This window comes from Dioscorea cayenensis, chromosome 1 (assembly GCF_009730915.1).
Source record: "Dioscorea cayenensis subsp. rotundata cultivar TDr96_F1 chromosome 1, TDr96_F1_v2_PseudoChromosome.rev07_lg8_w22 25.fasta, whole genome shotgun sequence".
NCBI lineage: Eukaryota > Viridiplantae > Streptophyta > Magnoliopsida > Dioscoreales > Dioscoreaceae > Dioscorea > Dioscorea cayenensis.
Window position 1 is genome coordinate 784,476 of NC_052471.1, and position 24,570 is coordinate 809,045.

General features: G+C 32.6%; 3 protein-coding genes across 3 annotated transcripts; 2 read left to right on the forward strand and 1 right to left on the reverse strand.

Moving 5' to 3' along the window:
* The first annotated feature begins 5,329 nt into the window (after positions 1 to 5,329).
* LOC120265075 (cytochrome P450 89A2-like) lies at positions 5,330 to 8,105 on the forward strand. The gene is made up of 2 exons (XM_039272992.1): positions 5,330 to 6,715; positions 7,621 to 8,105. The coding sequence occupies exons 1-2, from the start codon at positions 5,418 to 5,420 to the stop codon at positions 7,883 to 7,885; spliced, it is 1,563 nt and encodes a 520-aa protein (XP_039128926.1). The 5' UTR covers positions 5,330 to 5,417; the 3' UTR covers positions 7,886 to 8,105.
* Positions 8,106 to 10,435: 2,330 nt separating this feature from the next.
* LOC120275735 (cytochrome P450 89A2-like) lies at positions 10,436 to 12,472 on the reverse strand. Its single transcript, XM_039282456.1, has 2 exons — positions 11,157 to 12,472; positions 10,436 to 10,776 (listed from the first exon to the last, which is right to left on the reverse strand). The coding sequence occupies exons 1-2, from the start codon at positions 12,449 to 12,451 to the stop codon at positions 10,497 to 10,499; spliced, it is 1,575 nt and encodes a 524-aa protein (XP_039138390.1). The 5' UTR covers positions 12,452 to 12,472; the 3' UTR covers positions 10,436 to 10,496.
* A 9,798-nt stretch (positions 12,473 to 22,270) lies between these two features.
* On the forward strand, positions 22,271 to 24,479 carry LOC120262242 (cytochrome P450 89A2-like). The gene is made up of 3 exons (XM_039270325.1): positions 22,271 to 22,279; positions 22,735 to 23,108; positions 24,215 to 24,479. Exons 1-3 carry the CDS (start codon positions 22,271 to 22,273, stop codon positions 24,477 to 24,479), a joined length of 648 nt encoding a protein of 215 aa, XP_039126259.1.
* The last annotated feature ends 91 nt before the right edge of the window (positions 24,480 to 24,570 follow it).

The following is a 24,570-nucleotide window of genomic DNA, read 5'->3' on the forward strand; positions in this document are numbered from 1 at the left end:
TTAAACAAGTGGAGAAGATCAATAAAGGGCAAAATTGTATATTTATAAAATTATCATTAATTAAAAATAAATAAATAAATTATCACAGCCGGCCACTCTTTAGTTTATTGTCATCTAATTTTTAGGGTAAATTTTTTTTTAGTAAGTCACTAAACTTTAGCTCATTTTCACTTTGATCGCTGAACTTCAATTTGTATCAATTTGATCACTCAATTTTAATTTCATTTTATTTGGTAGTAAATCAAGAGATTTCAACCTCCAAATGAATGATGTGGCTCTTTTTCGATGACATGGACACCTCTAATAGACTTAATAATGTGTCAATGGGAGGACTGACTTAGATTTTTAGATAGTCATATAATCTATTGGGGGTTGAAATCCTTGATTTATTATCGGTTGAAATCAAATTAAAATTGAGTGACCAAATTGATACAAATTGAAGTTCGGTGATTAAAGTGAAAGTGAGCCAAACTTTAGTGACCTACTAAAAAATTTACCCCTAATTTTTACATTGATTATTTGTTTTCAATAAAAAAAAAAATAAAACCTTGTAGATGTAAGCACAAATATATTAAAAATAGTAAGTCTCTTCATACTATGCACTTCATCATCGTGGGTTGCTTTCCTATGCATAAGTAATATCTTCCTTGGTGATTAAGAATTTGGACCATGCAAATTTTAAAAATAAAAAATAAAAAAATTTATGTTTTTTTATCCCTACATTCAGTTTAAATATATTTTTAATTATAAAAAGTTGAATGCAGAAAAGAATTATTAATAGAAGTTCATAGAAGAAAACTTCATGTCATCCTTCTTGGTTTGTCTTGTTAGCTTAAGAATGTAAAAGTCCAAAATATGAAGTTTCCTAATTATTTCATTTGAACTTGATTGGATTGGATATGAATATTTTTAGATTTAAAAACCTGTTTATGAACCACCTTTGTAGGGTAAATTTTTTAATAAGTCACTAAACTTTGGCTCATTTTCACTTTGATCACTGAACTTCAATTTGTATCAATTTGGTCACTCAATTTTAATTTCATTTCACTTGCTAGTAAATCAAGAGATTTCAAACCTCCAAATGAATGATGTAGCTCTTTTTCGATGACGTGGACACCTCTAATAGATTTAATAATGTGTCAATGAAAAGACTGACTTAGATTTTTAGATAGTCATGTAATCAATTGGGGGTTGAAATCCTTGATTTATTATCGGTTGAAATCAAATTAAAGTTTAGTGACCAAATTGATATAAATTGAAGTTCGGTGATTAAAGTGAAAATGAGCCAAAGTTTAGTGACCTCCTGAAAAATTTACCCCACCTTTGTAAAAGAGTTTTTTTTTTAAAAAATAATAATAAATAAATCACAAATTCATTAAAAAAAACAGCCGGGAGCACGATACAAAAGAGAAAGCAAGAATTAAAATTAAAATAATCAACAGAATGTTGATCTTTCAGGTAAAGTCATACTTTCATGTCAAAATTAAGATTAATTTAATCAATTGCCATCAAGCTCAAATCAGACAGGCTCCATGGAAATAAAATGGCCCAGAAGCCTTCGTTACCAATACCATCCTTGTAAAAAATAATTTTTTTAAAAAAATATGAAACTGCACTAAATGTCGGCTTCTGAAGTTTTTAACAAAACATTAACAATCTATTTTGATTACCAACATAAAAAAAATAGAAACTCATTAAAACAATATTCTATTCTTCACACAAATTTATCATCGTAACGTTATTAGTAGTTCTTTTGCATTAAAAAATTAACTCCATACAAATTTAGGATTTGTCTAACTCATCAACCTAAATTTAGTTTGCATTCTTAACATCAGTTTTTTTTATAAAAAAAATTGTGATATTACTCACAATTTATTTTCATTAGTTATTTTCTTTGTAAAATACCCGATTTAGTCTCTCTAATATAGTCAATCTGCCCATTAATCCCTCTAATAAGATTTGTCCATAAAAGATCCCTCTATTTTAATATTTTGAAAACCTAAAGCTCTCTAATATAATTTGTCCTTAGGAGATCTCTATGAGAACTTACATTTTTCAAATATTAAAATAAACGGACCTCTTAGGGACAAATCATATTAGAAGGTCCAAAGGGATATATTGACAATATTAGAGGAAGTACATAAGGTATTCTATTTTTTTTAATCATTTTTCATATATTCACTTGTCTTGTCCTAACAAATTGAGAAGAGCTACAAACATAATTTTGATGATTTTTAAATATAAATACTCCATAAATTGGGTAATCAGACACTATTACCCAATTTATGGGGGTATGCAAGTAAATAGTATTTTTATGGTTAGCCACCGTTAGGGTTTATGGAATTAACAATAATTCCCACTTTACCCAACTTAAAAAAATTACCCAATTACCTTTAACATCATCCAACCTAAGCCATCTAAGAAAAATTTCCAAACTTTTCAACCACTCAGCCGCCATCTTTTGAGGTTCCTTTCTCACTAATCCCTTCAAACCATGCCATCTCACTCGCCGGCTCTTTCAAATCGGTGTCAGAGACATCTACGCCGTCCTCTGAGGTTTTAAACTAACTTTACTAGACCATCTCAACACCGACTACATCCGACGCCGTGGCATCTGCACATGTGCCGTTACCTTCACTAGCATAGGTCTCAACTTGATCAACGCCGTTACCGGAGCTTATTTGGAGAACCTCCCAAACGTGAACATCGTTGGCGGGCCAAATACCAACGATTACTGTAAATAATTTAAAATCTATAAAATATAATAAAAAATTTGATAAGTATATTAACAAACCTATAAGAGCATTATGTGTCAACTTAACCATAAGAGCATTTAAGCAAATATAATTGATTTGTAGGGGTATACAAGCAAATATTATTTTTATTAGGGCATTTAAACAAATTCATGATTTTACAGAAGTACGCAAGTAAAAAACCAATTTAAAAAAAAATGACATGTTTATGAACCACCTTTGTAACATAGTATTTTTTTTTCCTTTTTTGTGAAAAAAAATAAACTACAAATTCATTAAGCCACAATAACTAATGTACACGTATCCATTTGTCCTTCTACCATCTTATAAGTGGAGGACATTTATTATGTATTTGTTATTTAAAAAAAAAATGTAATTGAACATCATCAACCCATTGCTTTTGGTCATGCTTGGAGCCATTCTCTCCACAATTTATCGGCTAAAGAAATCTTTACACTTTTTATTTTGCTAGAATCGGTTTATATTTGATTTTTATTTCTTATAAATCTAGTATGTCTGTCCATACTATGGACTTGGTCATCATGTGTTGCTTTCCTATGCATAAGTCATCTCTTGCTTGGGGATTAAGAATTTGGACCATGCAAATAATAGAAATAAAAAAAAATTATGTTTTCTTATCTTTACATTTATTTTAAATATATTTTTAATTATAAAGAGCTGAACACAGAAAAGAATTATTGATATAAGTTCATAAAAGATAAACTTCATATCATCGTTTTCTAGTTTGCCTTGTTAGCTCAAGAATGTAAAACTCCAAAATATAAAGTTTCCTATGTACTCCATTTGAACTCGATTGGATTAGATATGAATATTTTTAGATTTAAAAAAAATGACCTATTTATGAACCACCTTTGAGTTTTTTTTCTTTTAAAAAAAAAAAAAATAAACCACAAATTCATTACCATAAAGAGCCAGGAGCACGATACAAAAGAAGAAACAAGAATTAAAATTAAAATAATCAGCAGAATGCTGATCTTTCAGGCAAAGTCATACTTTGATGTCAAAATTAAGATTAATTTAATGAATTGTCATCAAGCTCAAATCAGACAGGCTTCATGGAAATAAAATGGCCCAAAAGCCTCCGTTACCAATACCATCATTTTAAAAAACAATTTTTTTTAAAAAAAAAAGAAAAAGCATGAAATGAACTAAATGTCGGCTTCTGAAGTTTTTCTTTTTTTTTTTAACAAAATATTAACAATCACTAAAACAATATTTTTCACACAAAATTATCATCGTAACGTTATTAGTAGTTCTTTTCCATTAAAAAAAAAAAATAACTCCATACAAATTTAGAATTTGTCTAACTCATCCGCCTAAATGTAGTTTGCATTCATAACATTAGTTTTTTTATAAAAATTGTGATATTACTCATAATTTACTTTTCATTAGTTTTTTTTTTTTTGTAAAATATCCGATCTAATCTCTCTAATATAGTCAATCTGCCCTTTTAATCCTTCTAATATAATTTGTCCATAGGAGATCACTCTATTTTAATATTTTAAAAACCTAAATCTCTCTCTAATATAATTTGTCCTTAGGAGATCTCTATAAGAACTTATATTTTTCAAATATTAAAATAGACGGACCTCCTAAGGACAAATCATATTAGAAGAACCAAAAAGATATATTGACTATATTAAAGGGACTACATAAGGTATTCCATTTTTTTTTAATTATTTTCATATAGTCACTTGTCTTGTCCTAACAAATTGAGAAGAGCCACAAACATAATTTTGATGATTTTTAAATATAAATACTCCATAAATCGTGTAATAAGACACTATTTCTAATTTTTTATTTTTGTTAATCATAATGAGAAAGGACAATGATCACAATATTCACTGGAATCAATTATTGTATATTGAATCTCATTATAAGTTTTTGTAGGAGCTGTAATTTCCATCTATCCAAGGTTTTATGTTAAAAAATTTTATTATTGCATGCTGTGATGCTTGGTATATTATTTTGGTCACGCGAGGCAGGTCTTTATTATCCCACATGTAAAATCACTTTACATAATAAATTTTTATAAGATCATTAAACCACAATAATTAATGTACCCGTATTCATTTGTCCTTCTACCATCTTTTAAGTGGAGGACACTTATTATGTATTTGTTATTTAAAAAAAAAATGTAATTAAACATCATTAACCCATTGCTTTTGGTCATGCTTGAAGCCATTCTCACCGCAATGTATCGGCTAAAACAATCTTTAATTATATATATTTAATTAGTCTACCTCATCTACCATAACATAATCACTGAGACAAAATATTTATAAACAAGGTGTGCATTTAATTCTCACAAGATTTCATCTCAAAACTTCATTATTAAAAAACAGTATATCAATAAATTCTGTAATTATTTGGTTAATAAAAAATATAATATATATTTTAATAAACTAAAAACTAGCATATACTCCAATTTCAATTGTCAAGAAACCCCCATGAAGCTTCCTGCCATTTTTTTCTTTCAATTATTTTTTTTTAAAAAAATTTTTGTTCTCTCCATTTCCTAATTCTAGAAAGTCAATGAAAAATAATTCAGTCAACTCCAATAATTCCAGATTTATTCATTTATCTCCCTAATTTAAACACAACCCAAAAAACAGAAACAAAATTTCACCAACTCTAGAGATCATGATGGTGTTCGTTTACCTCTTCATCTTCATCATCTCCACTCTCTTCTTCTTCTTCTCCTACACACTCTTCTTCAAAATCTTCAACAATGGCGGCCTTCCTCCAGGCCCACCTCTCGTCCCCATCATCGGCAACATCCAATGGCTCTGGACCTCATCCGAGGCCTTCCCCAATCGCCTCCGTGACCTCCACGCTCGTTACGGCCCAATTATCACCCTCCACATCGGCTCCTTCCGCGCCATCTTCATCTCCGACCGCCAAATCACCTACGACGCTCTCATCACCCGTGGCGCCGTCTTCGCCGACCGCCCTCCGGCCATCCCCACCACTGGCGTCTTCACCAGCAACCAACACACCATCAATTCCGCCCACTACGGCCCTCTCTGGCGCCTCCTCCGCCGCAACCTCATCTCTGAAATCCTCCACTCATCTCGAGTCAAGCTTTTCTCTAATGGCCGGCAGTGGGTTCTCAACATCCTCATCTCCAAGATCCGCGCCAGCGCCGAGACAAACAATAGTATCGTCCTTGATTTCAAAGAAAATATCCAGTTCTCCATGTTCTGCTTGCTTGTCCTCATGTGCTTCGGCGAGAAACTCGACGAGAAAGCCATTAGAGACATCGAAACAGCTACTAGGAACTTCCTTTTATATTCTCTCAAGCTCAGTGTCTTGGCTTTCTTCCCCACGCTCTCCAAACTCATCTACCGAAAGAGATGGAACACGGCCATAAATCTCCTCCAGAAACAAAAGGACATAATCATACCATTGATCAGAACTCGAGAGAAGCACAAAGAGAAGCAGAACAAACAAGGCTGGAGTGATGATAATGAAAAGGAGAGGTTCGTCTACTCTTATCTTGATTCTCTTCTAGACATCAAGCTCACTGAAGAGGGAAACAGGAAGCTCACTGACGATGAGCTGTCAAACATATGTTCTGAATTCCTCAACGCCGGCACCGACACCACGGCGACCTCACTGGAGTGGATCATGGCGAATCTGGTGAAGCACCAGGAGATACAAGCCAAGCTGTTTGATGAAATACAAGGAGTGGTTGAGAGTACTGAAGCAGAGGAGGTGAAGGAGGAGGAGCTTCAAAGGATGCCTTATCTTAAGGCAGTGGTTCTTGAAGGGCTGAGAAGGCACCCGCCCGGGCGCTTCTTGCTGCCGCACAGCGTCGCCGAGGACGTGATGCTGAATGGGTACGTGATTCCGAAAGGTGTGACTATAAACTTCATGGTTGCAGACCTGGGAAGAGATGACAAGGTTTGGGACAAGCCCATGGAGTTCCGGCCGGAAAGGTTTGTCTATTATTTTATTTTATTTTGATTTTAAATTTAATTTTTTCAGATATATTAACAAAATAACTTATGTTATCACTTTATTTGCGGACGTTCATTCATAGGAACGTCGTAACTTCAATAGTAACCTAATTTTTGTACCGGTTAAGAATGGATCGATAAGTTATTTTAAGATATAATTTTATTTTAACTGGTGATTGTTAATAGAAATAGAGTTAAACAATTAAGATTGATTAAGTTATTATGATAATTATTATTGACTGTTCAAATTACATTATTGTGCATTCCTTTTTCACTCTACTATTATTTATAAAATCAGTAATATTATATATCAAAACAGAATGCACGGTTGGATTTCACGGTGAATAATCAACCTTACTAGATTTCAATTTTTAAGAATTTTCTTAGCAAATTTGCCCAATATATATATATATTACTCTATATTTTTTATTTTTATATTTTTAAACTAATCACTTTATTTTTCTTTTATAAAGTAATAGTTATCGCTTCAACAGATATAAGTGAATATATGTTTTTATTTTTTATTTTGCAAGGTTATCTTCATTATTTATTTTTAATAAATCTAAATCCGGGCTTTGATTTGAAAAAGTTAGCAATTTATTTTTTTAAGACTCTTGAACATGGCATTATTATTGCCCATGTCATTTTCAAAGTCTAAGTTGGCATCTTCAAATGCTAATAGAAATAAACATTGAATAAAATAAAGAGGCTAGAATTACATTTGATTTTTATTTATATATTGTTATTTTATATAATTGTATTTTAATATATGGGAATATTTTTCTCTTGTAAGTTTTATATGTTGAGGATGCTGCCTAAGTGTAATATTTTATTTAATTTATATGTTTTATTCTCAATATATATATATATATATATTATTTTAGGTTTATGGAAGGAGGGGAAGGAGAAGGAGTGGATATAACCGGAAGCAAAGAGATAAATATGATACCTTTCGGGGCTGGTAGGAGGATATGTCCTGGATTTGGACTTGCTCTTTTGCATTTGGAGTATTTCGTGGCTAATTTGATCAAAAATTTTGAGTGGAAAGCTATAGAAAAAGAAGAAGTGGATCTTATATCTGAAAAGCCAGAGTTCACTGTGGTCATGAAAAATTCTTTGCGGGCTAGAATTACTCCTAGAAAAATCTAGTATTTGATTTATATATTTTAATTTGGCATATCGATCATGATATTGGTTGCTACTCATGATTTTTGGGTTTTTGGGTTAATATGAAATTTGGGTTTGCATATATACCTTGCAAAAACCTACAATTTCAGTTATGATGTAATAAAATTTCAGCATGATATATAGATATTATGTTTTGACTGAGTATTGTCAATAATCAATATTACATCAATGTTTTTTTAAAATTTATATGGCATGAAGCCTGCATTTGTTTCATGTGAGGTGGATGGAGTTCTTATTGAAAATAATGAGATCTCTAAATTAGAGATCATCACAGGACCAATTTAGGTAATTAAACATTTTTATTTTTTATAAAGTAAATAAATCATTTGAGAAAGTGGTAAAAAACCGTTCAAATAATTTTTTAATTTAAAACAAACACATCTTGATAATTAATGATATCAGAGCACGAGACTTGATTGAAGCGTCCAATTTGACCCACAAATGCAAAATTCTTGAAGTTTTTGGGAAATAATAAACCACTATGTGACTTCTTCGGTTATCACTTTCAATCAATTTCAATATTATTTGATTTAAAAAAAATTGATTTTTTTTAAAAAATTATTCATTCGCGTGGAGGTAACGTGACTCAATAACATGAAAAGTTTGCACTAAAAAATTCATAACCTGGCTATATTGGTTTCACTAAAAAAGATTATAACAGATTCTTGATTAATTAGCACTCACATCGCCTAGGTGAAGAAGCATAGGCTAAAAATTTATCATATTTATGAAAAAAAAATATCATTCAATCATATACTGGCGAGGTCAGTGAGTAAGAAAAAAGAGTATAATCATGGTTAATCGGCCCTACTTTCTCTATCTCTTTTTTTGTTCATCTCATGGAAATCTCCACTGGTCTCTTTCTTTTGAAAATGTGCTGAGTCAGTTTGACAATACTCTCAACTGGGTCCTCTCACTTTTGAAAAATGCTGCCACTCAGTCCCTAGGGTGGGCACGTTTTTAAAAAATAGAGGGGACTCAGATGGAGATTTCTAACAAGTGATCAGCATTTTCAAAAATAAAGATACTAATCGGGAGCATTTCAATGAGACAAAAGAGCAAAAGAGAAAAATACAAGGACTATTTTGGTGATTATAAAAAAAAAAACCCCCTAATCATACACATCCACAATGATTTGATCTCATATTTATAATTAAGTATACTTTAAATTGCATTTAAGTAGCAAGAATTGCATACAAGTCACACTCAATCATAGACAAATTCATAGACTAATACTCTATTCAATTCTCCTCTTAAAAATTTAATATGAAGATATAAATTAAGGATAATTTTAAAAAAATAACTAATTTTTTATTAAATTATGTGAAATAATAAACTTTTTTTATATGTGAGATTTCTTTATTCACGACAAATAAAAAAGAACGGAGAGAGTAATTATTTTGAATTATTATTATTATTATTATTATTGAATAACTTGTTTGTAATTTAAATAATAATAATTATGTTCAAGTACAAATAGAAAATAGTCAGATAAATCAATAACTTATTTTACATTAGATATTTTTATCATGTGTTAAACAAGTAGTTTAATAATATCTGGTAAGTATCGTTTTATAATAGTCATGGTTTTTTTTTCAATACTTGAACTTCAAAGGGCCTTTTTATTCAATATCAGTAAATTATATTATCACTTCCATATATATATATATATATATATATGTTATTTTTCTTATTCGATATTTTTTATTTTTATGTTTTTAAAATGTTCACTTAAATTTTTCTTTTATAAAGTAATAGTTATCACTTCCGCATATAAAAGTGAATATGTGTTTTTTTTTTTTTTCAAGGTTATCCTCATTATTCATTTTTAATAAATCTAGATCGGGGCTTAGATTTGAAAAAGTTAGCAAGTTTTTTGCTAGACTCTTGAACATGACATTATTATTGCCCATATCATTTTCAAAGCCTAAGTTGGCATCTTCAAATACTAATAGAAATAAACATTAAATAAAATAATGAGGTTAGAATTACATTTGATTTTTATTCATGTATTGTTATTTTATATAATTGTTTTTTTAATATATAGGAATATTTTTCTCTTCTAAGTTTTATATGCTGAGGATGTTGCCCGAGTGTAATATTTAATTTAATTTATAATTTTTTTTCTTTTATATATATATATATATATATTAGGTTTTATGGAAGGAGAGGAAGGAGAAGTAGTGGATATATCCGGAAGCATGGAAATAAATATGATATCTTTTTGGCCCGGGTAGAAGGATATGTCCTGGATTTGGACTTTTTTTTTTTTGCATTTGGAGTATTTTGTGACTAATTTGATCAAAAATTTTAAGTGTAAAGCTATAGAAAAAAGAAGAAGTGGATCTTACATCTGAAAAGACTATCGTCTAATCATATACCTCCAGCTCAGTAGTAAGAAAAAAAAAATCTCCCGCTAATCATACACATCCATGATGATTTGATCTCATATTTATAATTAACTGTACTTTAAATTGCATTTAAATAGCAAGAATTTGATACAAGTCACACTCAATCATAAACAAATTCATAAACACAACTAGACACAATTAATAATGGATGCAACCAAAACCTATTTAAAATAAATATTACATTTTCTGGGAATAACTCTAGCATGAAAAGTATTTTTCATAACAATGGTAAATTCTGATTTCTCTTGAACAAGATCAATTTCTTTTTCATCTACAGCTTTCCACTCGAACTCTTTAATCAAATTAACCACGAAATATTCCAAATGTAACATGGCAAGTGTAAGTCCTGGACATATTCTTCTCCCAACCCCAAATGGCATCATCTTTATTCCTTTGGTTCCTGTTATGTCCACACCTTCTCCTTCTCCACCTTCCATAAATCTTAAATAAAAAATAATAACAAAATAAAATTATAAATAACAAATCATGAAATACGTTAATACTTAAAAAAAATACCATTTATGATAAGATACAATCATACAATTATAATAAACATGGAAAAGAATCTTCACGTACACCTATGTTAAAGCAGAGGATTACCCACGATACCAATGTACAATAATAAATCAATTCAGTGGAAGTATGAAACATTTTGAAGCACTACTACATGATCAATTTTCAGGAATTAACCCTGCACTATAAGCATATAAAAGACCACTAATTAAATCGTAAATACCATACCAACATATTTAACATGCAAGATTTCGATGAAAAAATTTAAATAAACAAATAAATACGAGGAATGATATGCATGCACAAACCTTTCAGGCCTGAACTCCATGGGATTCTCCCACACCTTCTCATCTCTTCCCATCTCTGCAACCATGAAGTTCACAGAAGCACCCTTTGGGATCACGTATCCATTGAGCTTCACGTCCTCTGTGACCGTGTGCGGCAGCACGAAGTGGCCGGGCGGGTGCCTTCTCAGCCCTTCAAGAACCACTGCCTTGAGATAAGGCATTTTATGAAGCTCCTCTTCCTTCACTTCCTCTGCTTCACTCCCAACAACTCCTTGTATTTCATCAAACAGTTTGGCTTGTATCTCCGGCTGCTTCACCAGATTAGCCATGATCCACTCCAGAGCGGTGGCCGTGGTGTCAGTGCCGGCGATGAGGAATTCAGAGCAAATGGTCACCAGCTCGTGGTCATCGAGTTTCCGGTTTCCCTCTTCCGCGAGCTTGACGTCTAGAAGAGAATCAAGATAAGAGTAGACGAACCTCTCCTTTTCATCATCACTCCGGCCTTGTTTGTTCTGCTTGTCTTTGTGCTTCTCTCGAGTTCTGATCAATGGTATGATTATGTCCCTTTGTTTCTGGCGGAGATCCATGGCCGTGTTCCATCTCTTTCGGAAGATGAGCTTGGAGATTCTGGGGACGAAAGCGAAGACATTGAGCTTATTGGAGTACAGAAGCCAGTTCCTCTCCGCCGTTTCGATATCTCTAATGGCCTTCTCGTCGAGCTTCTCGCCGTAACACATGAGGACAAGCAAGCAGAACATGGAGAACTGGAGATTTTGTTTGAAATCAAGGACGACGCCATTGTTAGCCTCGGCGCTGGCGCGTATCTTGTCGGTGAGGATGTTGAGAACCCACTGCCGGCCATTGGAGAAGAGCTTGACTCGAGATGAGTGGAGGATTTCAGAGATGAGGTTGCGGCGGAGGTGACGCCAGAGAGGGCCGTAGGAGGCGGAGCTGATGTTGTGTTGGTTGCTATTGAAGACGCGAATGGCGGGTAGGGCAGTGGGGCGGTCGGCGAAGATGGCGCCTTGGGTGACGAGGGCTTCGTGGGCAAGGTGGCGGTCGGCGATGAAGATAGTTAGGCGGGATCCGATGCGGAGCGTGACGATGGGGCCAAGCCGCGCGTGGAGGTCGCGAAGGAATGGCTCTATGTTCGTGAATGATGTCCAGAGCCAGTGGAGGTTGCCGATGATGGGGATGGCGGTTGGGCCTGGAGGGAGGCCGGCATTGTTTAGGGTTTTGAAGAAGAAGATGATGATGGTGGAGATGATGATGATGAAGAGAGTGGTGGTGGAGATGACGAGCCAATTTAGCATCATGATCAAAAGAGTAGTGCGTCTCTTTCCCTATGAATTTGAGGTTCTATATATATATATATATATATATATATATTGAGATGATGAGATATGATAAATAAACATTTACAAAGTCAACAAGCGACAGCGGCTTGACTGACCTTCTAGGTTAATCTCTATTATATAATTTTGGAGGGGGAGGAAAAGGGACAAACGTTGTAGAAGGAGACGGATGCAAAGAATATTCAATGTAGTTCCGGGTCGAAGGGAGCTTCTTCATTTGGCTTGCTTGCCCAAAAGTATTGTTGGAAGATTCCCGACTACTATATTTATAAAACTTATCATGATCATTAGAGTTGGTGTTGCGCTCAGGAGTAGTTGCTCCTGATGTCTTTCTAGAAAGGCCTGAGATACCAGACGGTATCTTCCGTCTACTTAGATTTTTTTTCTCGCCTTTTTACTTCCTTTTGCTGTATTCTGTTTCTCCTCACCCCTGGTGAGAGAAGTTTCTTATTTTGTACTGTCTTTTCCTATTCAATAAATCTGTGGTTTATTCACATTTATTTAAAAAAAAAGGAGTTGGTGTTGCGTTTGTTTTCGTCCCACTACTGCCTGGTCCTGGATAAAGGGCAAAAATGTATATTTATAAAATTATCATTAATTTAAAAAAAATTTAAATTATCACAGCCGATCACCACTTAATAGTTAATATATTGGCATCTAATTTTACATTGAATGTTTGTGTTCAGTAAAACAAAAACTTTGGTGATCATGTATTGCTTTCAGAAGAGAGAGAATAAAACTACGGACTTTGTGATCATGTGTTGCTTTCCTATGCGTAAATCATCTGTTCTTTGCATTAAGAATTTGGACTATGCAAATGATAAAAAAAAATAAATTATGTTTTCTTATCTTTACATTTATTTTAAATATATTTTTAATTATAAAATTCAGTTTTTTTAGAAAGAGATGAATGCATCAAAGAATTATTGATAGTTTATAGAAGAGAACTTCATGTGATCAATTCTTTATTTGACTTGTTAGCTCAAGAATATAAGGCTTTGTTTGATTTAAAGAAGGTTTATTTGACTTGTTAACTTAAGAATATAAGGCTTTGTTTAATTTAAAGAAGGTTTATTTGACTTGTTAGCTTAAGAATATAAGGCTTCCTTTGATTTAAAGGAAGGGGGGTATTTATAAAATTATCATTAATTTAAAAAAAATTAAAATTATCACAGCCGATCACCACTTAATGGTTAATATATTGGCATCTAATTTTACATTGAATGTTTGTGTTCGGTAAAACAAAAACTTTGGTGATCATGTATTGCTTTCGGAAAAGAGAGAAAAAAACTACGGACTTTGTGATCATGTGTTGCTTTCCTATGCGTAAATCATCTGTTCTTTGCATTAAGAATTTGGACCATGCAAATGATAAAAAAAAAATATTATGTTTTCTTATCTTTACATTTATTTTAAATATATTTTTAATTATAAAATTTAGTTTTTCTAGAAAGAGATGAATGCATCAAAGAATTATTGATAGTTTATAGAAGAGAACTTCATGTGATCAATTCTTTATTTGACTTGTTAGCTCAAGAATATAAGGCAATATAAGGCTTTGTTTAATTTAAAGAAGGTTTATTTGACTTGTTAGCTTAAGAATATAAGGCTATGTTTGATTTAAAGAAAGGAACAAGGGGGCACTTAATGGTTAATATATTGCCATTTAATTTTACATTGAATGTTTGTGTTCGGTAAAACAAAAACTTTGGTGATCATGTATTGCTTTCGGAAGAGAGAGAAAAAAACTACGGACTTTGTGATCATGTGTTGCTTTCCTATGCGTAAATCATCTGTTCTTTGCATTAAGAATTTGGACCATGCAAATGATAAAAAAAAAAATTATGTTTTCTTATCTTTACATTTATTTTAAATATATTTTTAATTATAAAATTCAGTTTTTTCTAGAAAGAGATGAATGCATCAAAGAATTATTAAAGAATTATTGATAGTTTATAGAAGACAACTTCATGTGATCAATTCTTTATTTGACTTGTTAGCTCAAGAATATAAGGCTTTGTTTGATTTAGGGGGGAAGGAGAACGGAGGGATTGAATAAATTTTATGTTGGACGAGTTTGGAGAGATAATCTTTTTTTGGTTAGAAGGAAGAGTGAGGAGAGATGAGGAGAGGTGTGGCGTGTATTTTACCAATTTATCATTTATATAAAATTAATCATAATAATTTTTTATATACACCTAGGATTATTTTATACCAGTTTTTTTAATATTAATATTAATAATAATATTATTATTTGTATAATATTAATAATATTATATAAATAATAATAATATTATTAAACTAATACTATAATCACTCATTATATATATATATATTTATATTTTTTAAATTATTATTATATAAAAATATATTATTAATATTAAATTGACACATTAAAAAATAAAAATAATATAAGAGATGAAATTATGTTTTAAAAAGAAATTACGATAATTTCTCAAATTAATAAAGGACTATTTGGTCTTTTCATAGGCATTTTCTCAAATTAAAATTTTGTTAAATAGTTCCACCCCTCAAATAGACCCCTATGTACTCCCCAACCAAACAACAACCATCACTCCTCCTCACCCCCGTGTTACCCCTCCAAAATCACCCAACCAAACAAGAGGTAAAGGTCCCATATATGAAGTTTTTTGACTACTATATTTTTTTAATGAAAACAACCAGCGTTGCCCCCACAATAGGGCGTCAAAAGAATAGACATGTACTGTAGTACACTAGTTATGGTGGCTTAATAACCCTCTATGATTTACTAAATAGGGTGGGTTAACGCACACAACAATTAGGGCTTGCCACATACGCCACAATGATATATCAATGATCACAACCCCACAATGATAAATCTCTCCTGTCTTGCAATCCTGTACAGGTGGAGAATACGACTTCTCCCACAATGGACCTTATGAACAGTGGTGAATAGTATTGATATAGTATTTTCTACAATATATTTGCACAGTATTGTATAGTACTGTGACATAAAGGATTTGACCTTGCATCACTCACCCACCACTTATAGTGACTTCCATTGTCTAACTACTTCATTTTGAACTTGATTGGTTTGGATATGAATAACTTTTGATTTAAATAAAAAGACACCTTTGTAATAGGATATCTTCTAATTCAAAGATCAACCATTGAACTTTATTTATAATTTATTATATTTAAAAAAATTTAAAATTATCAGCAGAATGCTGATCTTTCAAGCAAAATCATACTTTTATGTCAAAATTAAGATTAATTTAATGAATTGGCATCAAGCTCAAATCACACAAGCTTCATGGAAATAAAATGGGCCAAGAGCCTCCGTTACAATGCCATCATATAAAAAAAAAAATTTAAAAAGCATGAAACTGCACTAAATGTGAGCTTCTTGAGTTTGCAAAAAAAATAATTGTATACAAAACTTTTGTAGGGAAAGATTTTACATGCAATTTCTTTACCTTCGAAGTAATAGTACAGTGTTTGGTGCATGCAATAAAAATTATAATTAAATTGTATGCAAACTTAATTCCTCCATTTGTTATGAATGCATTTTCTATGTAAAGTTGTATTTTGTCTCAATTTTATCTTTAGTTATCAAAAATGAGTTTTTAATCAATTGTAATAATATTATTAATTTAGTCCAAATAATAATTAATCTTTTCTTCATAAAGTTTTTTTTAGAATTTTTTAAATATGATTTTTATAATTTATTGTACACCAAAAAGAATATATGGCTATATATTTTTTACTTTTATCCATTATACAATTTTGTTTGCTTTAATATTGTCATGATTGATATTATCCAATAATGAATTAGGGTTTATAAAAAAAAAACAGAAATAAGGAAGAATTTTTATTTGATAAGAGGGTAATATAGTAATTTAACAATTATCAAACTTTTCCACCTAAGATTGCAATCACTTTCTCACGACCCCCTTTGTGAATCATTTTCCCTGGTCAAAAGAAAAGTGATTTCAAGGAGACAATCTATTTTTAAGGAACCAAACGAGTGAAAACAATTCACTCCCTTTACTTTACAAGAAAAGTTGTTATTTTCACTCATACCAAACGAGACCATAGTGTATTACTAAATTTTAACAATCTCTTTTGATTACCAACTTAAAAAAATAGAAACTCACTAAACAATATTCTTCACACCACAAAATTATCATCATAACGTTATTCGTAGTTCTTTTGCATTAAAAAAATAACTCCATTCAAATCTAGGATTTGTCTAACTCATCCACCTAAATTTAGTTTGCATTCATAACATTAGCTTTTTATAAAAATTGTGTATTGCTCACAATTTATTTTTCATTTGTTGTTGTTTTTTTTTAAAATCACTTTCATATATTCACATGTCTTATCCTAACAAATTGAGAAGAGCTAAAAAAATAATCTTGATGATTTTTAAATATGAATACTCCATAAATTGGTTAATAAGACACTGTTTTTAACTTTTTATTTTTGTTAATCATAATGAGAAAGGACAATGATCACACTATTCACTGGAATCAATTATTGTACATTGAATCTCAGTATAAGTCTCTTGTAGGAGGAGCTGTAATTTCTATCATCCAATTTTTCATAGTAAAAAAATTATAATTGCATGTTATGGTCCTTGATATATCATTTTGGTCGCACGTGATAGGTCTTTATTATCTCACATGTAAAATCACTCTATACGATAAATTTCTATGGGATTGTTAAGCTACAATAACTAATGTACCCCATATCCATTTGTGCTTCTACCACCTTTTAATTGGAGGGCACTTATTATGTATTTGTTATTTAAAAAAAAAGCAATTGAATATCATCAACCCATTACTTTTGTTAGCGTTTGAAACCATTCTCACCACAACTTATAGTCTAAAAAAACCTTTAAACTTTTATTTTGTCAGAATCGGTTTATATTTGATTTTTATTTATTATAAATCCAATTTAATTCGATATGTTTAATTAGTCTAACTCATCTACCATAACATAATCACTGTAAGACAATATTTGTAAACACGATGTGAATTTAATTCTCACAAGATTTTATCTTAAAACTTCATTATTCAGAAATATATCAATAGTTTCTACAATTATTTTGTTAATAAAAAACATATTATATATTTTAATAAACTAATAATTATATCCACACTAGAAGAAGTTTATACTCCAATTGACAAAGTCAAGTTAAAAGGCCCCCATGAAGTTTCCTAAAATACCATGCTTTTAACCATAGCCCTTTACCACTAGTCTTACCATGTGCCTTCTTGATCCATCAGTTTTATGCTTTATCACATACATTCATCTATTCTTTAATGCTTTCTTTCCACTTGGAAGCTTCACCAAGCCCCAAGTTTGGTTCCGATGCAAAAAGTCTATCTCTTCATCTATAGCCTTTTGCTACCCAGCTTTCTTAAAACAATTTTGTCCTTCCTGAAAAGACTCAGGCTCACCCCGCATTAGTAAATAAAGCATAATAAAAGGATGGAGAATACCTTTGGATAGGTTTACGAGTCCTTGTAGATCTCCTCAAAATTTGTAGAGACTCAAATTCTTGTTCTTCCTCATCAACATGAGCATTTTCTTGCTCAATCACCTCCATGTTATTCTATCATCATGGCTATCAACATCACCATGGCCATCTCCATCATCATGATCTTCATAATGAATTTCTTGTACTTATCGAGGAGGAACACATGGGTCAATTTGCATAGGAACAAATTTATCATCTTTTTGCTCTTCTTGATTGCTTTCTTTAAACATTACATTCTCATGAAATATGACATCACGGCTTCTAATTGTCTTCCTATAAATTGGATCTCACAACCTATAGCCTCTATCATCACCACCATATCCAAGGAAAACACATCTCCTTGATTTCAAATCAAGCTTACTTCTCTTTTCGGAAGGCACATACACATAAGCTTCACAACCAAAAACTCTTAAATGATTATAAGAGATTTTCTTACCACTCCATAGAATTTCTGAAACATCACCATCTAATGGAGCACTTAGTGATTTATTGATGAGGTACACCTCAGTATTTGCCGCTTCCGCCAAAAAGAACTTAGGAAGACTGGAGTGAGTCAATATGTTTGCTACCCTTTCCACAATGGTTTTATTCGTTCTTTCAATGACACCAATTTGTTGTGCGGTGTAAGGGACCGTCTTCACTCTCTTGATGCCATTGTCGGTTTGCAAGCATTTTATAAATCTTTCACTTTATTTCTCAACACGAGCCTTGAACTTCTTGAAAGTTTCAAAACTTGATCTTTGGATGCTAATGGATAAAGCTAACACTTTTTAGAATAATCATCCATGAAAGTGAAAATATAAGAAGCTCCACCAAGAGACTTGATATTCATCTGGCCACAAACATCAGAATAAACCAACTCCAATGCCTTCAACTTTCCATGAGATTCATACCTCTTAAAATTCACTCTATGTTGCTTGCCCATGATGCAATGCACACATAATTCAAGAGATGAATTCTCAAATAAAGGAATAAGCTTTTTATCTTGCAATACCTTCATTCCATGCTCACTAAGATGACCAAGCCGACTATGCCAAACATGCATATCATCATGTCCACTTGCCGACATGCATCTTTGACGTGAACCAAGAAAGTTATATAAGCTTCCATCCTTTTGACCCTTCAATAACGTCATACAACCCTTGGAGATTTTAACGATCTATTGCCGATAGTAACTACATAACCGGCCTCATCAAATTGCCCCGCCGAAATAAAATTCTTTGTTATCTGGGGAACATGCCTTACATTGGTCAATGTATGTTCCTTCCCATTTGTTTGCTTAATAACCACATCACCAATGCCCAAAATTTTACAAGCACGATCATTGCCGATGTAGACATTACCACAATCAACTTCTTTATAGGTGGAGAAAAATGATCGATCCGGACATATGTGAAATGAAGCACCGGAGTCCAAAACCCAAGTATCTATAGAAGAAGATACCATACAAACAATGCTTAATATGACTCCATCATCGCTTTGAGATGCTATGCTTGCTTCAGCATCAACTTACTTCCCCTTTCACTTGCTCTTCAAAATATTACAATCATTCCTCAAATGACCTTGTTTCTTGCAATACCAAGAAGTAACAACCCGGCCCCGTAACTTTGATCTTTCCTTTCATTGTGACTTGCCCTTACTAGCCTAAACATCATCCCTTTGTTGAGACCTTCCTCTTTCACCGGCCGCTAGTGCTTGGCTTGAGTCACTAGACATTTGTGAAGAAACCCTTCTAGTCTCTTCACTAATCAATGAAGAAACAACATCATTCAACTTGAACTTGTTCCCCATTGTATTCGCCACAGTAGTAACAAGAGTGTCCCAATTTGGAGGCAAAGAGCTCAAAAGTAGCAAACATTAGACCTCTTCATCAAGATTTACCTTTAGAGGCTTTAATTATGCCACAATAGAGTTAAACTCATTCACATGCTTTCGCACCCTGACACCATTTTTCATTTTCAAGAGAAATAACCTCTTCATGGCATGCATCTTATTGATACTCGACGGTTGTTAAAAAGATTGCTCCAAAGTACTCAAAAGTTCATGAGCGATCTTTCATTGATAAAGATCAAACAAGATAGATGGTGAAATATATGGTCTTATCACAGACAAGCATTTTCGATCAATAACCTTCCATTGTTCATCACTCATAGATGAAAGTTTAACATCATTCCCAATAGTGGTAAATCCAACTCTTTATAGACAAGGTGATCCTCCATCATTATCTTCCAAGCCGATTATGCCAAGCATGCACATCATCATGTCCACTTGCCAACATACATCTTTGAGGCGAACCAAGAAAAGTATATAAGCTTCCATCCTTTTGCCCCTTCAATAACGTCATACAACCTTTGGAGATTTTCCATGATCCATTGCCAAAAGTAACCACATAACCGGCCTCATCAAGTTGCCCCGCCGAAATAAAATTCTTTGATATCTCGGGAACATGCCTCACATTGGTCAATGTATACTCCTTCCCATTTGCTTGCTTAATAACCACATCATCAATGCCCGAAATTTTACAAGCACGATCATTGTTGAGGTAGACAATACCGCAATCAACCTCTTTATAGGTGAAGAAAAATGATTGATCCGGACATATGTGAAATGAAACACCGGAGTCCAACACCCAAGTATCTATAGAAGAAGATACCATATAAGCAATGCTTAATGTGACTCCATCATCACTTTGAGATGTTATGCTTGCTTTAGCATCAACTTACTTCCCCTTTCACTTGCTCTTCAAAATATTACCATCATTCCTCACATGACCTTGTTTCTTGCAATACTAACAAGTAACAACCTGGCCCCATGACTTTGATCTTCCTTTTCCTTGTGACTTGCTTGCCCTTACTAACCGAAACATCATCCCTTTGTTGAGACCTTCATCTTTCACCAGCCGTTAGTGCTTGACTTGAGTCACTAAGCATTTGTGAAGAAGCCCTTCTAGTCTTTTCACTACTCAATGAAGAAACAATATCATTCAACTTGAACTTGTTCCCCATTCTATTCGTCATGGTAGTAACAAGAGTATCCCAACTTGGAGGCAAAGAGCTCAAAAGTAGCAAGCATAAGACCTTTTCATCAAGATTTACCTTTAGGGGCGTTTGGTTCTCGGTAATGATATATTATCACGTAATGAGATTACTGTGGTAATGAGATCGGGAATGTTATAAGCCCAGGAATATTGTGGTAATTTATGATAACCATGCTTGGCTGGAAGCTCATATTACATAGTAATAAACTTGGTAATATTCTAAATTTTCCAAAATACCCTTATGTCTACCTTTTTTTCTGTAAGTTTAAATTTAAAGTAAAATAAAATTTTGGATAAAAAAAATTAAAATTTTCGAAGTTGAACATATTCCCAAAATAGTGTTATTCAATTTTAATTTTTTTTATCCAACGAATAAAGTATGAAATTATTATTTTTAAACAAAGGGTATATTTGTCCAAAAAATATTTCAGATTACTAGCCACTTGATAATCCAACATAACCACCTATTTTGGTGGTAATGGGATTGCTAATTTTTTTTGGTGATCTTCTAAGGTCAGTAATCACAAATTACCACCAATATTACCACCACCACCAATCCAAATGTGGTAATCTTTCAGAATACCACATAACAGGTGACAATGTTTTTACATTACCGCAAACCAAATGACCCCTTAGAGCTTTTAATTATGCCACAATAGAGTTAAACTCATTCACATGCTTTGGCATCGTGACACCATCCTTCATTTTCAAGAGAAATAACATCTTCATGGCATGCATGTTATTGATACTTAATGGTTGCTCAAAAGATTGCTCCAAAATACTCCAAAGTTCATGAGCGATCTTATATTGATAAACATCAAACAAGATAGATGGTGAAATATATGGTCTTATCACCGACAAGCATTTTTGATCAAGAACTTTCCATTGTTCATCACTCATAGATGAGGATTAACATCATTCCCCAATAGTGATAGATCTAACTCTTTATAGATAAGGTGATTCTCCATCATTATCTTCCATATTGGCCAATTATTCTCCTTGAGCTTTTCAAACTCCATTATCTTATCCATTGCTATGAAATCGAATCACCACCAATACAAGCCCCAATTCTTTCAATTGCAAGCTTAGACAACCTCCGCAATCTTAGAACGAAGCTTTGATACCAATTGTTGCTTGTAAGAAAGCGTGAAACTAGTGTAACAATTCGTTAAACACTTGGTGTGCAATATCACAATATCTAGCAATACCACTATGAATGGTTAATGTAAGGATAACATACAACCAATCTCACAAGAATAAAATAAGAGACACTAATTTAATGTGGTTCGACTAAAAACGAATCTACATCCACGGGAGAACAATGCTTCACTATATCATGGGGAATAACAAGAGTACAAGAGTACAAGAAATAGACATAAAGCCACAAGAGGATTACCAAGCTCTAAGAACTAGCATTATCTCAAAAACAATGGTCTTACCTTACTTTAATGAGATCAAGCAAAAATAAGAGCTCTCATCTACACTTTCACTCTTTCCACTCTCTAAATACAAGAGAATTCACCCTCTTTATCTCTCTCTCTCTTTTTTTTTTCATTTATTTCACAACATCCAACAAATATAACCCTATATAAACAATAAAGCAATCTAGGTCGTTGGATTAAAAAAGATCATGATTTTGCTTCATTCCAAAGTTATCAAGCCAATATTTAACACGATGAGTTGGCAAACATATGCTCTGAATTCCTCAACACCGACACCAACACCACGACGACCTCACTAGAAGGGATCATGGTGAATCTAGTGAAGCGCCAGGAGATACAAGCCAAGCTACTTGATGAAATACAAGAAGTGGTTGGGAGTGAAGCAGAGGAAGTGAAGGAGGAGGAACTTCAAGGGATATCTTATCTCAGGGTAGTGGTTCTTGAAGGGCTGAGAAGGCACCCGGCCGGGCACTTCTTGCTGCCGCATAGCGTCGCCGAGGATGTGTTGATCAATGGGTACGTAATTTCGAAAGGTGTGACTATAAACTTCATAGTTGCAGACGTGGGAAGAGATGACAAGGTTTGGGACAAACCCATGGAGTTCCGGAAAAGGCATGCCCCGTCTATTATTTTATTTTATCTTATTTTAATTTTAATTTTAATTTTGCCAGATATATTAATATGATACCTTATATTATCACTTCCATATATATATTAGGGATGTTCAAAAAAACCGGTTAAACCGTAAACCGGACCGGACCGGTTTTTTTTGAACCGCCGGTCCGGTTCCAACCGGTTTCATTATTAACCGGTCTGATCCGGTTTTGAAACCGGTTCCAGACTGGTCCGGTCCGGTTCCAGTTTTTGGAACCACGGTCCAAACCGGATCGGACCGGTTTGCCCTGTTTAGTTATTTTTACCTTAAACTCTCTCTCTCTCTCTCTATATATATATGTAAATTTTCTATTGCTAATGAAGCTGATTGTTTGTTTTTAACTCTATATATTAAATGACCACTCTATTAATTTAATTTTAATTCATAAAAACCGGGACCGAACCGAATTGGACCAAATTGGTCCAAAACGGTCCAAACCGGACCGGACCAGTCTAAAACGGTTTGGACCGGTCCGGGTTTCTCTGTTATTTGGTCCGGTCCGGTTCCAATAATAAAGAAACCGTTTAACCGGTCCGGTTCGGTTTTGGACCGGTCCGGTTTTGGACTGTGCACAGGCCTAATATATATATATGTTATTTTCTTACTCGATATTTTTAATTTTTATATTTTTAAAATTTTCACATTTATTTTTCTTTTATAATGTAATAGTATCACTTCCATAGATAAAAGTGAATATATGTTTTTTTTTTCCTCAAGGTTATCCTCATTATTCATTTTTAATAAATCTAGATGTGGGCTTAGATTTGAAAAAGTTAGCAATTTTTTTGTGGACTCTTGAACGTGGCTTTATTGTTGCCCATATCATTTCCAAAGTCTAAGTTGGCATCTTCAAATACTAATATAAATAAACATTTGAATAAAATAAAGAGGTTAGAATTACATTTGATTATTATTTATGTATTGTTATTTTATATAATTGTTTTTTAATATATAGGAATATTTTTCTCTTGTAAGTTTTATATGTTGAAGATGTTGCCTAAGTTTAATATTTAATTTAATTAATATTTTTTTAATTATATATATATATATATATATATATTAGGTTTATGGAAGTAGGGGAAGGAGAAGAAGTGGATATAACCGGAAGCAAGGAGATAAATATGACACCTTTTGGGACGGGTAGGAGGATATGTTCTCGATTTGGACTTGCTCTTTTATATTTGGAGTATTTTGTGGTTAATTTGATCAAAAATTTTGAGTGGAAAGCTATAAAGAAAGAAGAAGTGGATCTTATATCTGAAAAGCCTGAGTTCACTGTGGTTATGAAAAATTCTTTGCGTGCTAGAATTACTCCTAGAAAAATCTAATATTTGATTTATATATTTTGACCTACATATCGATCATGGTATTGTCTTTTACTCGTGATTTTTGGGTTAATATGAAATTTGGGTTTGCATA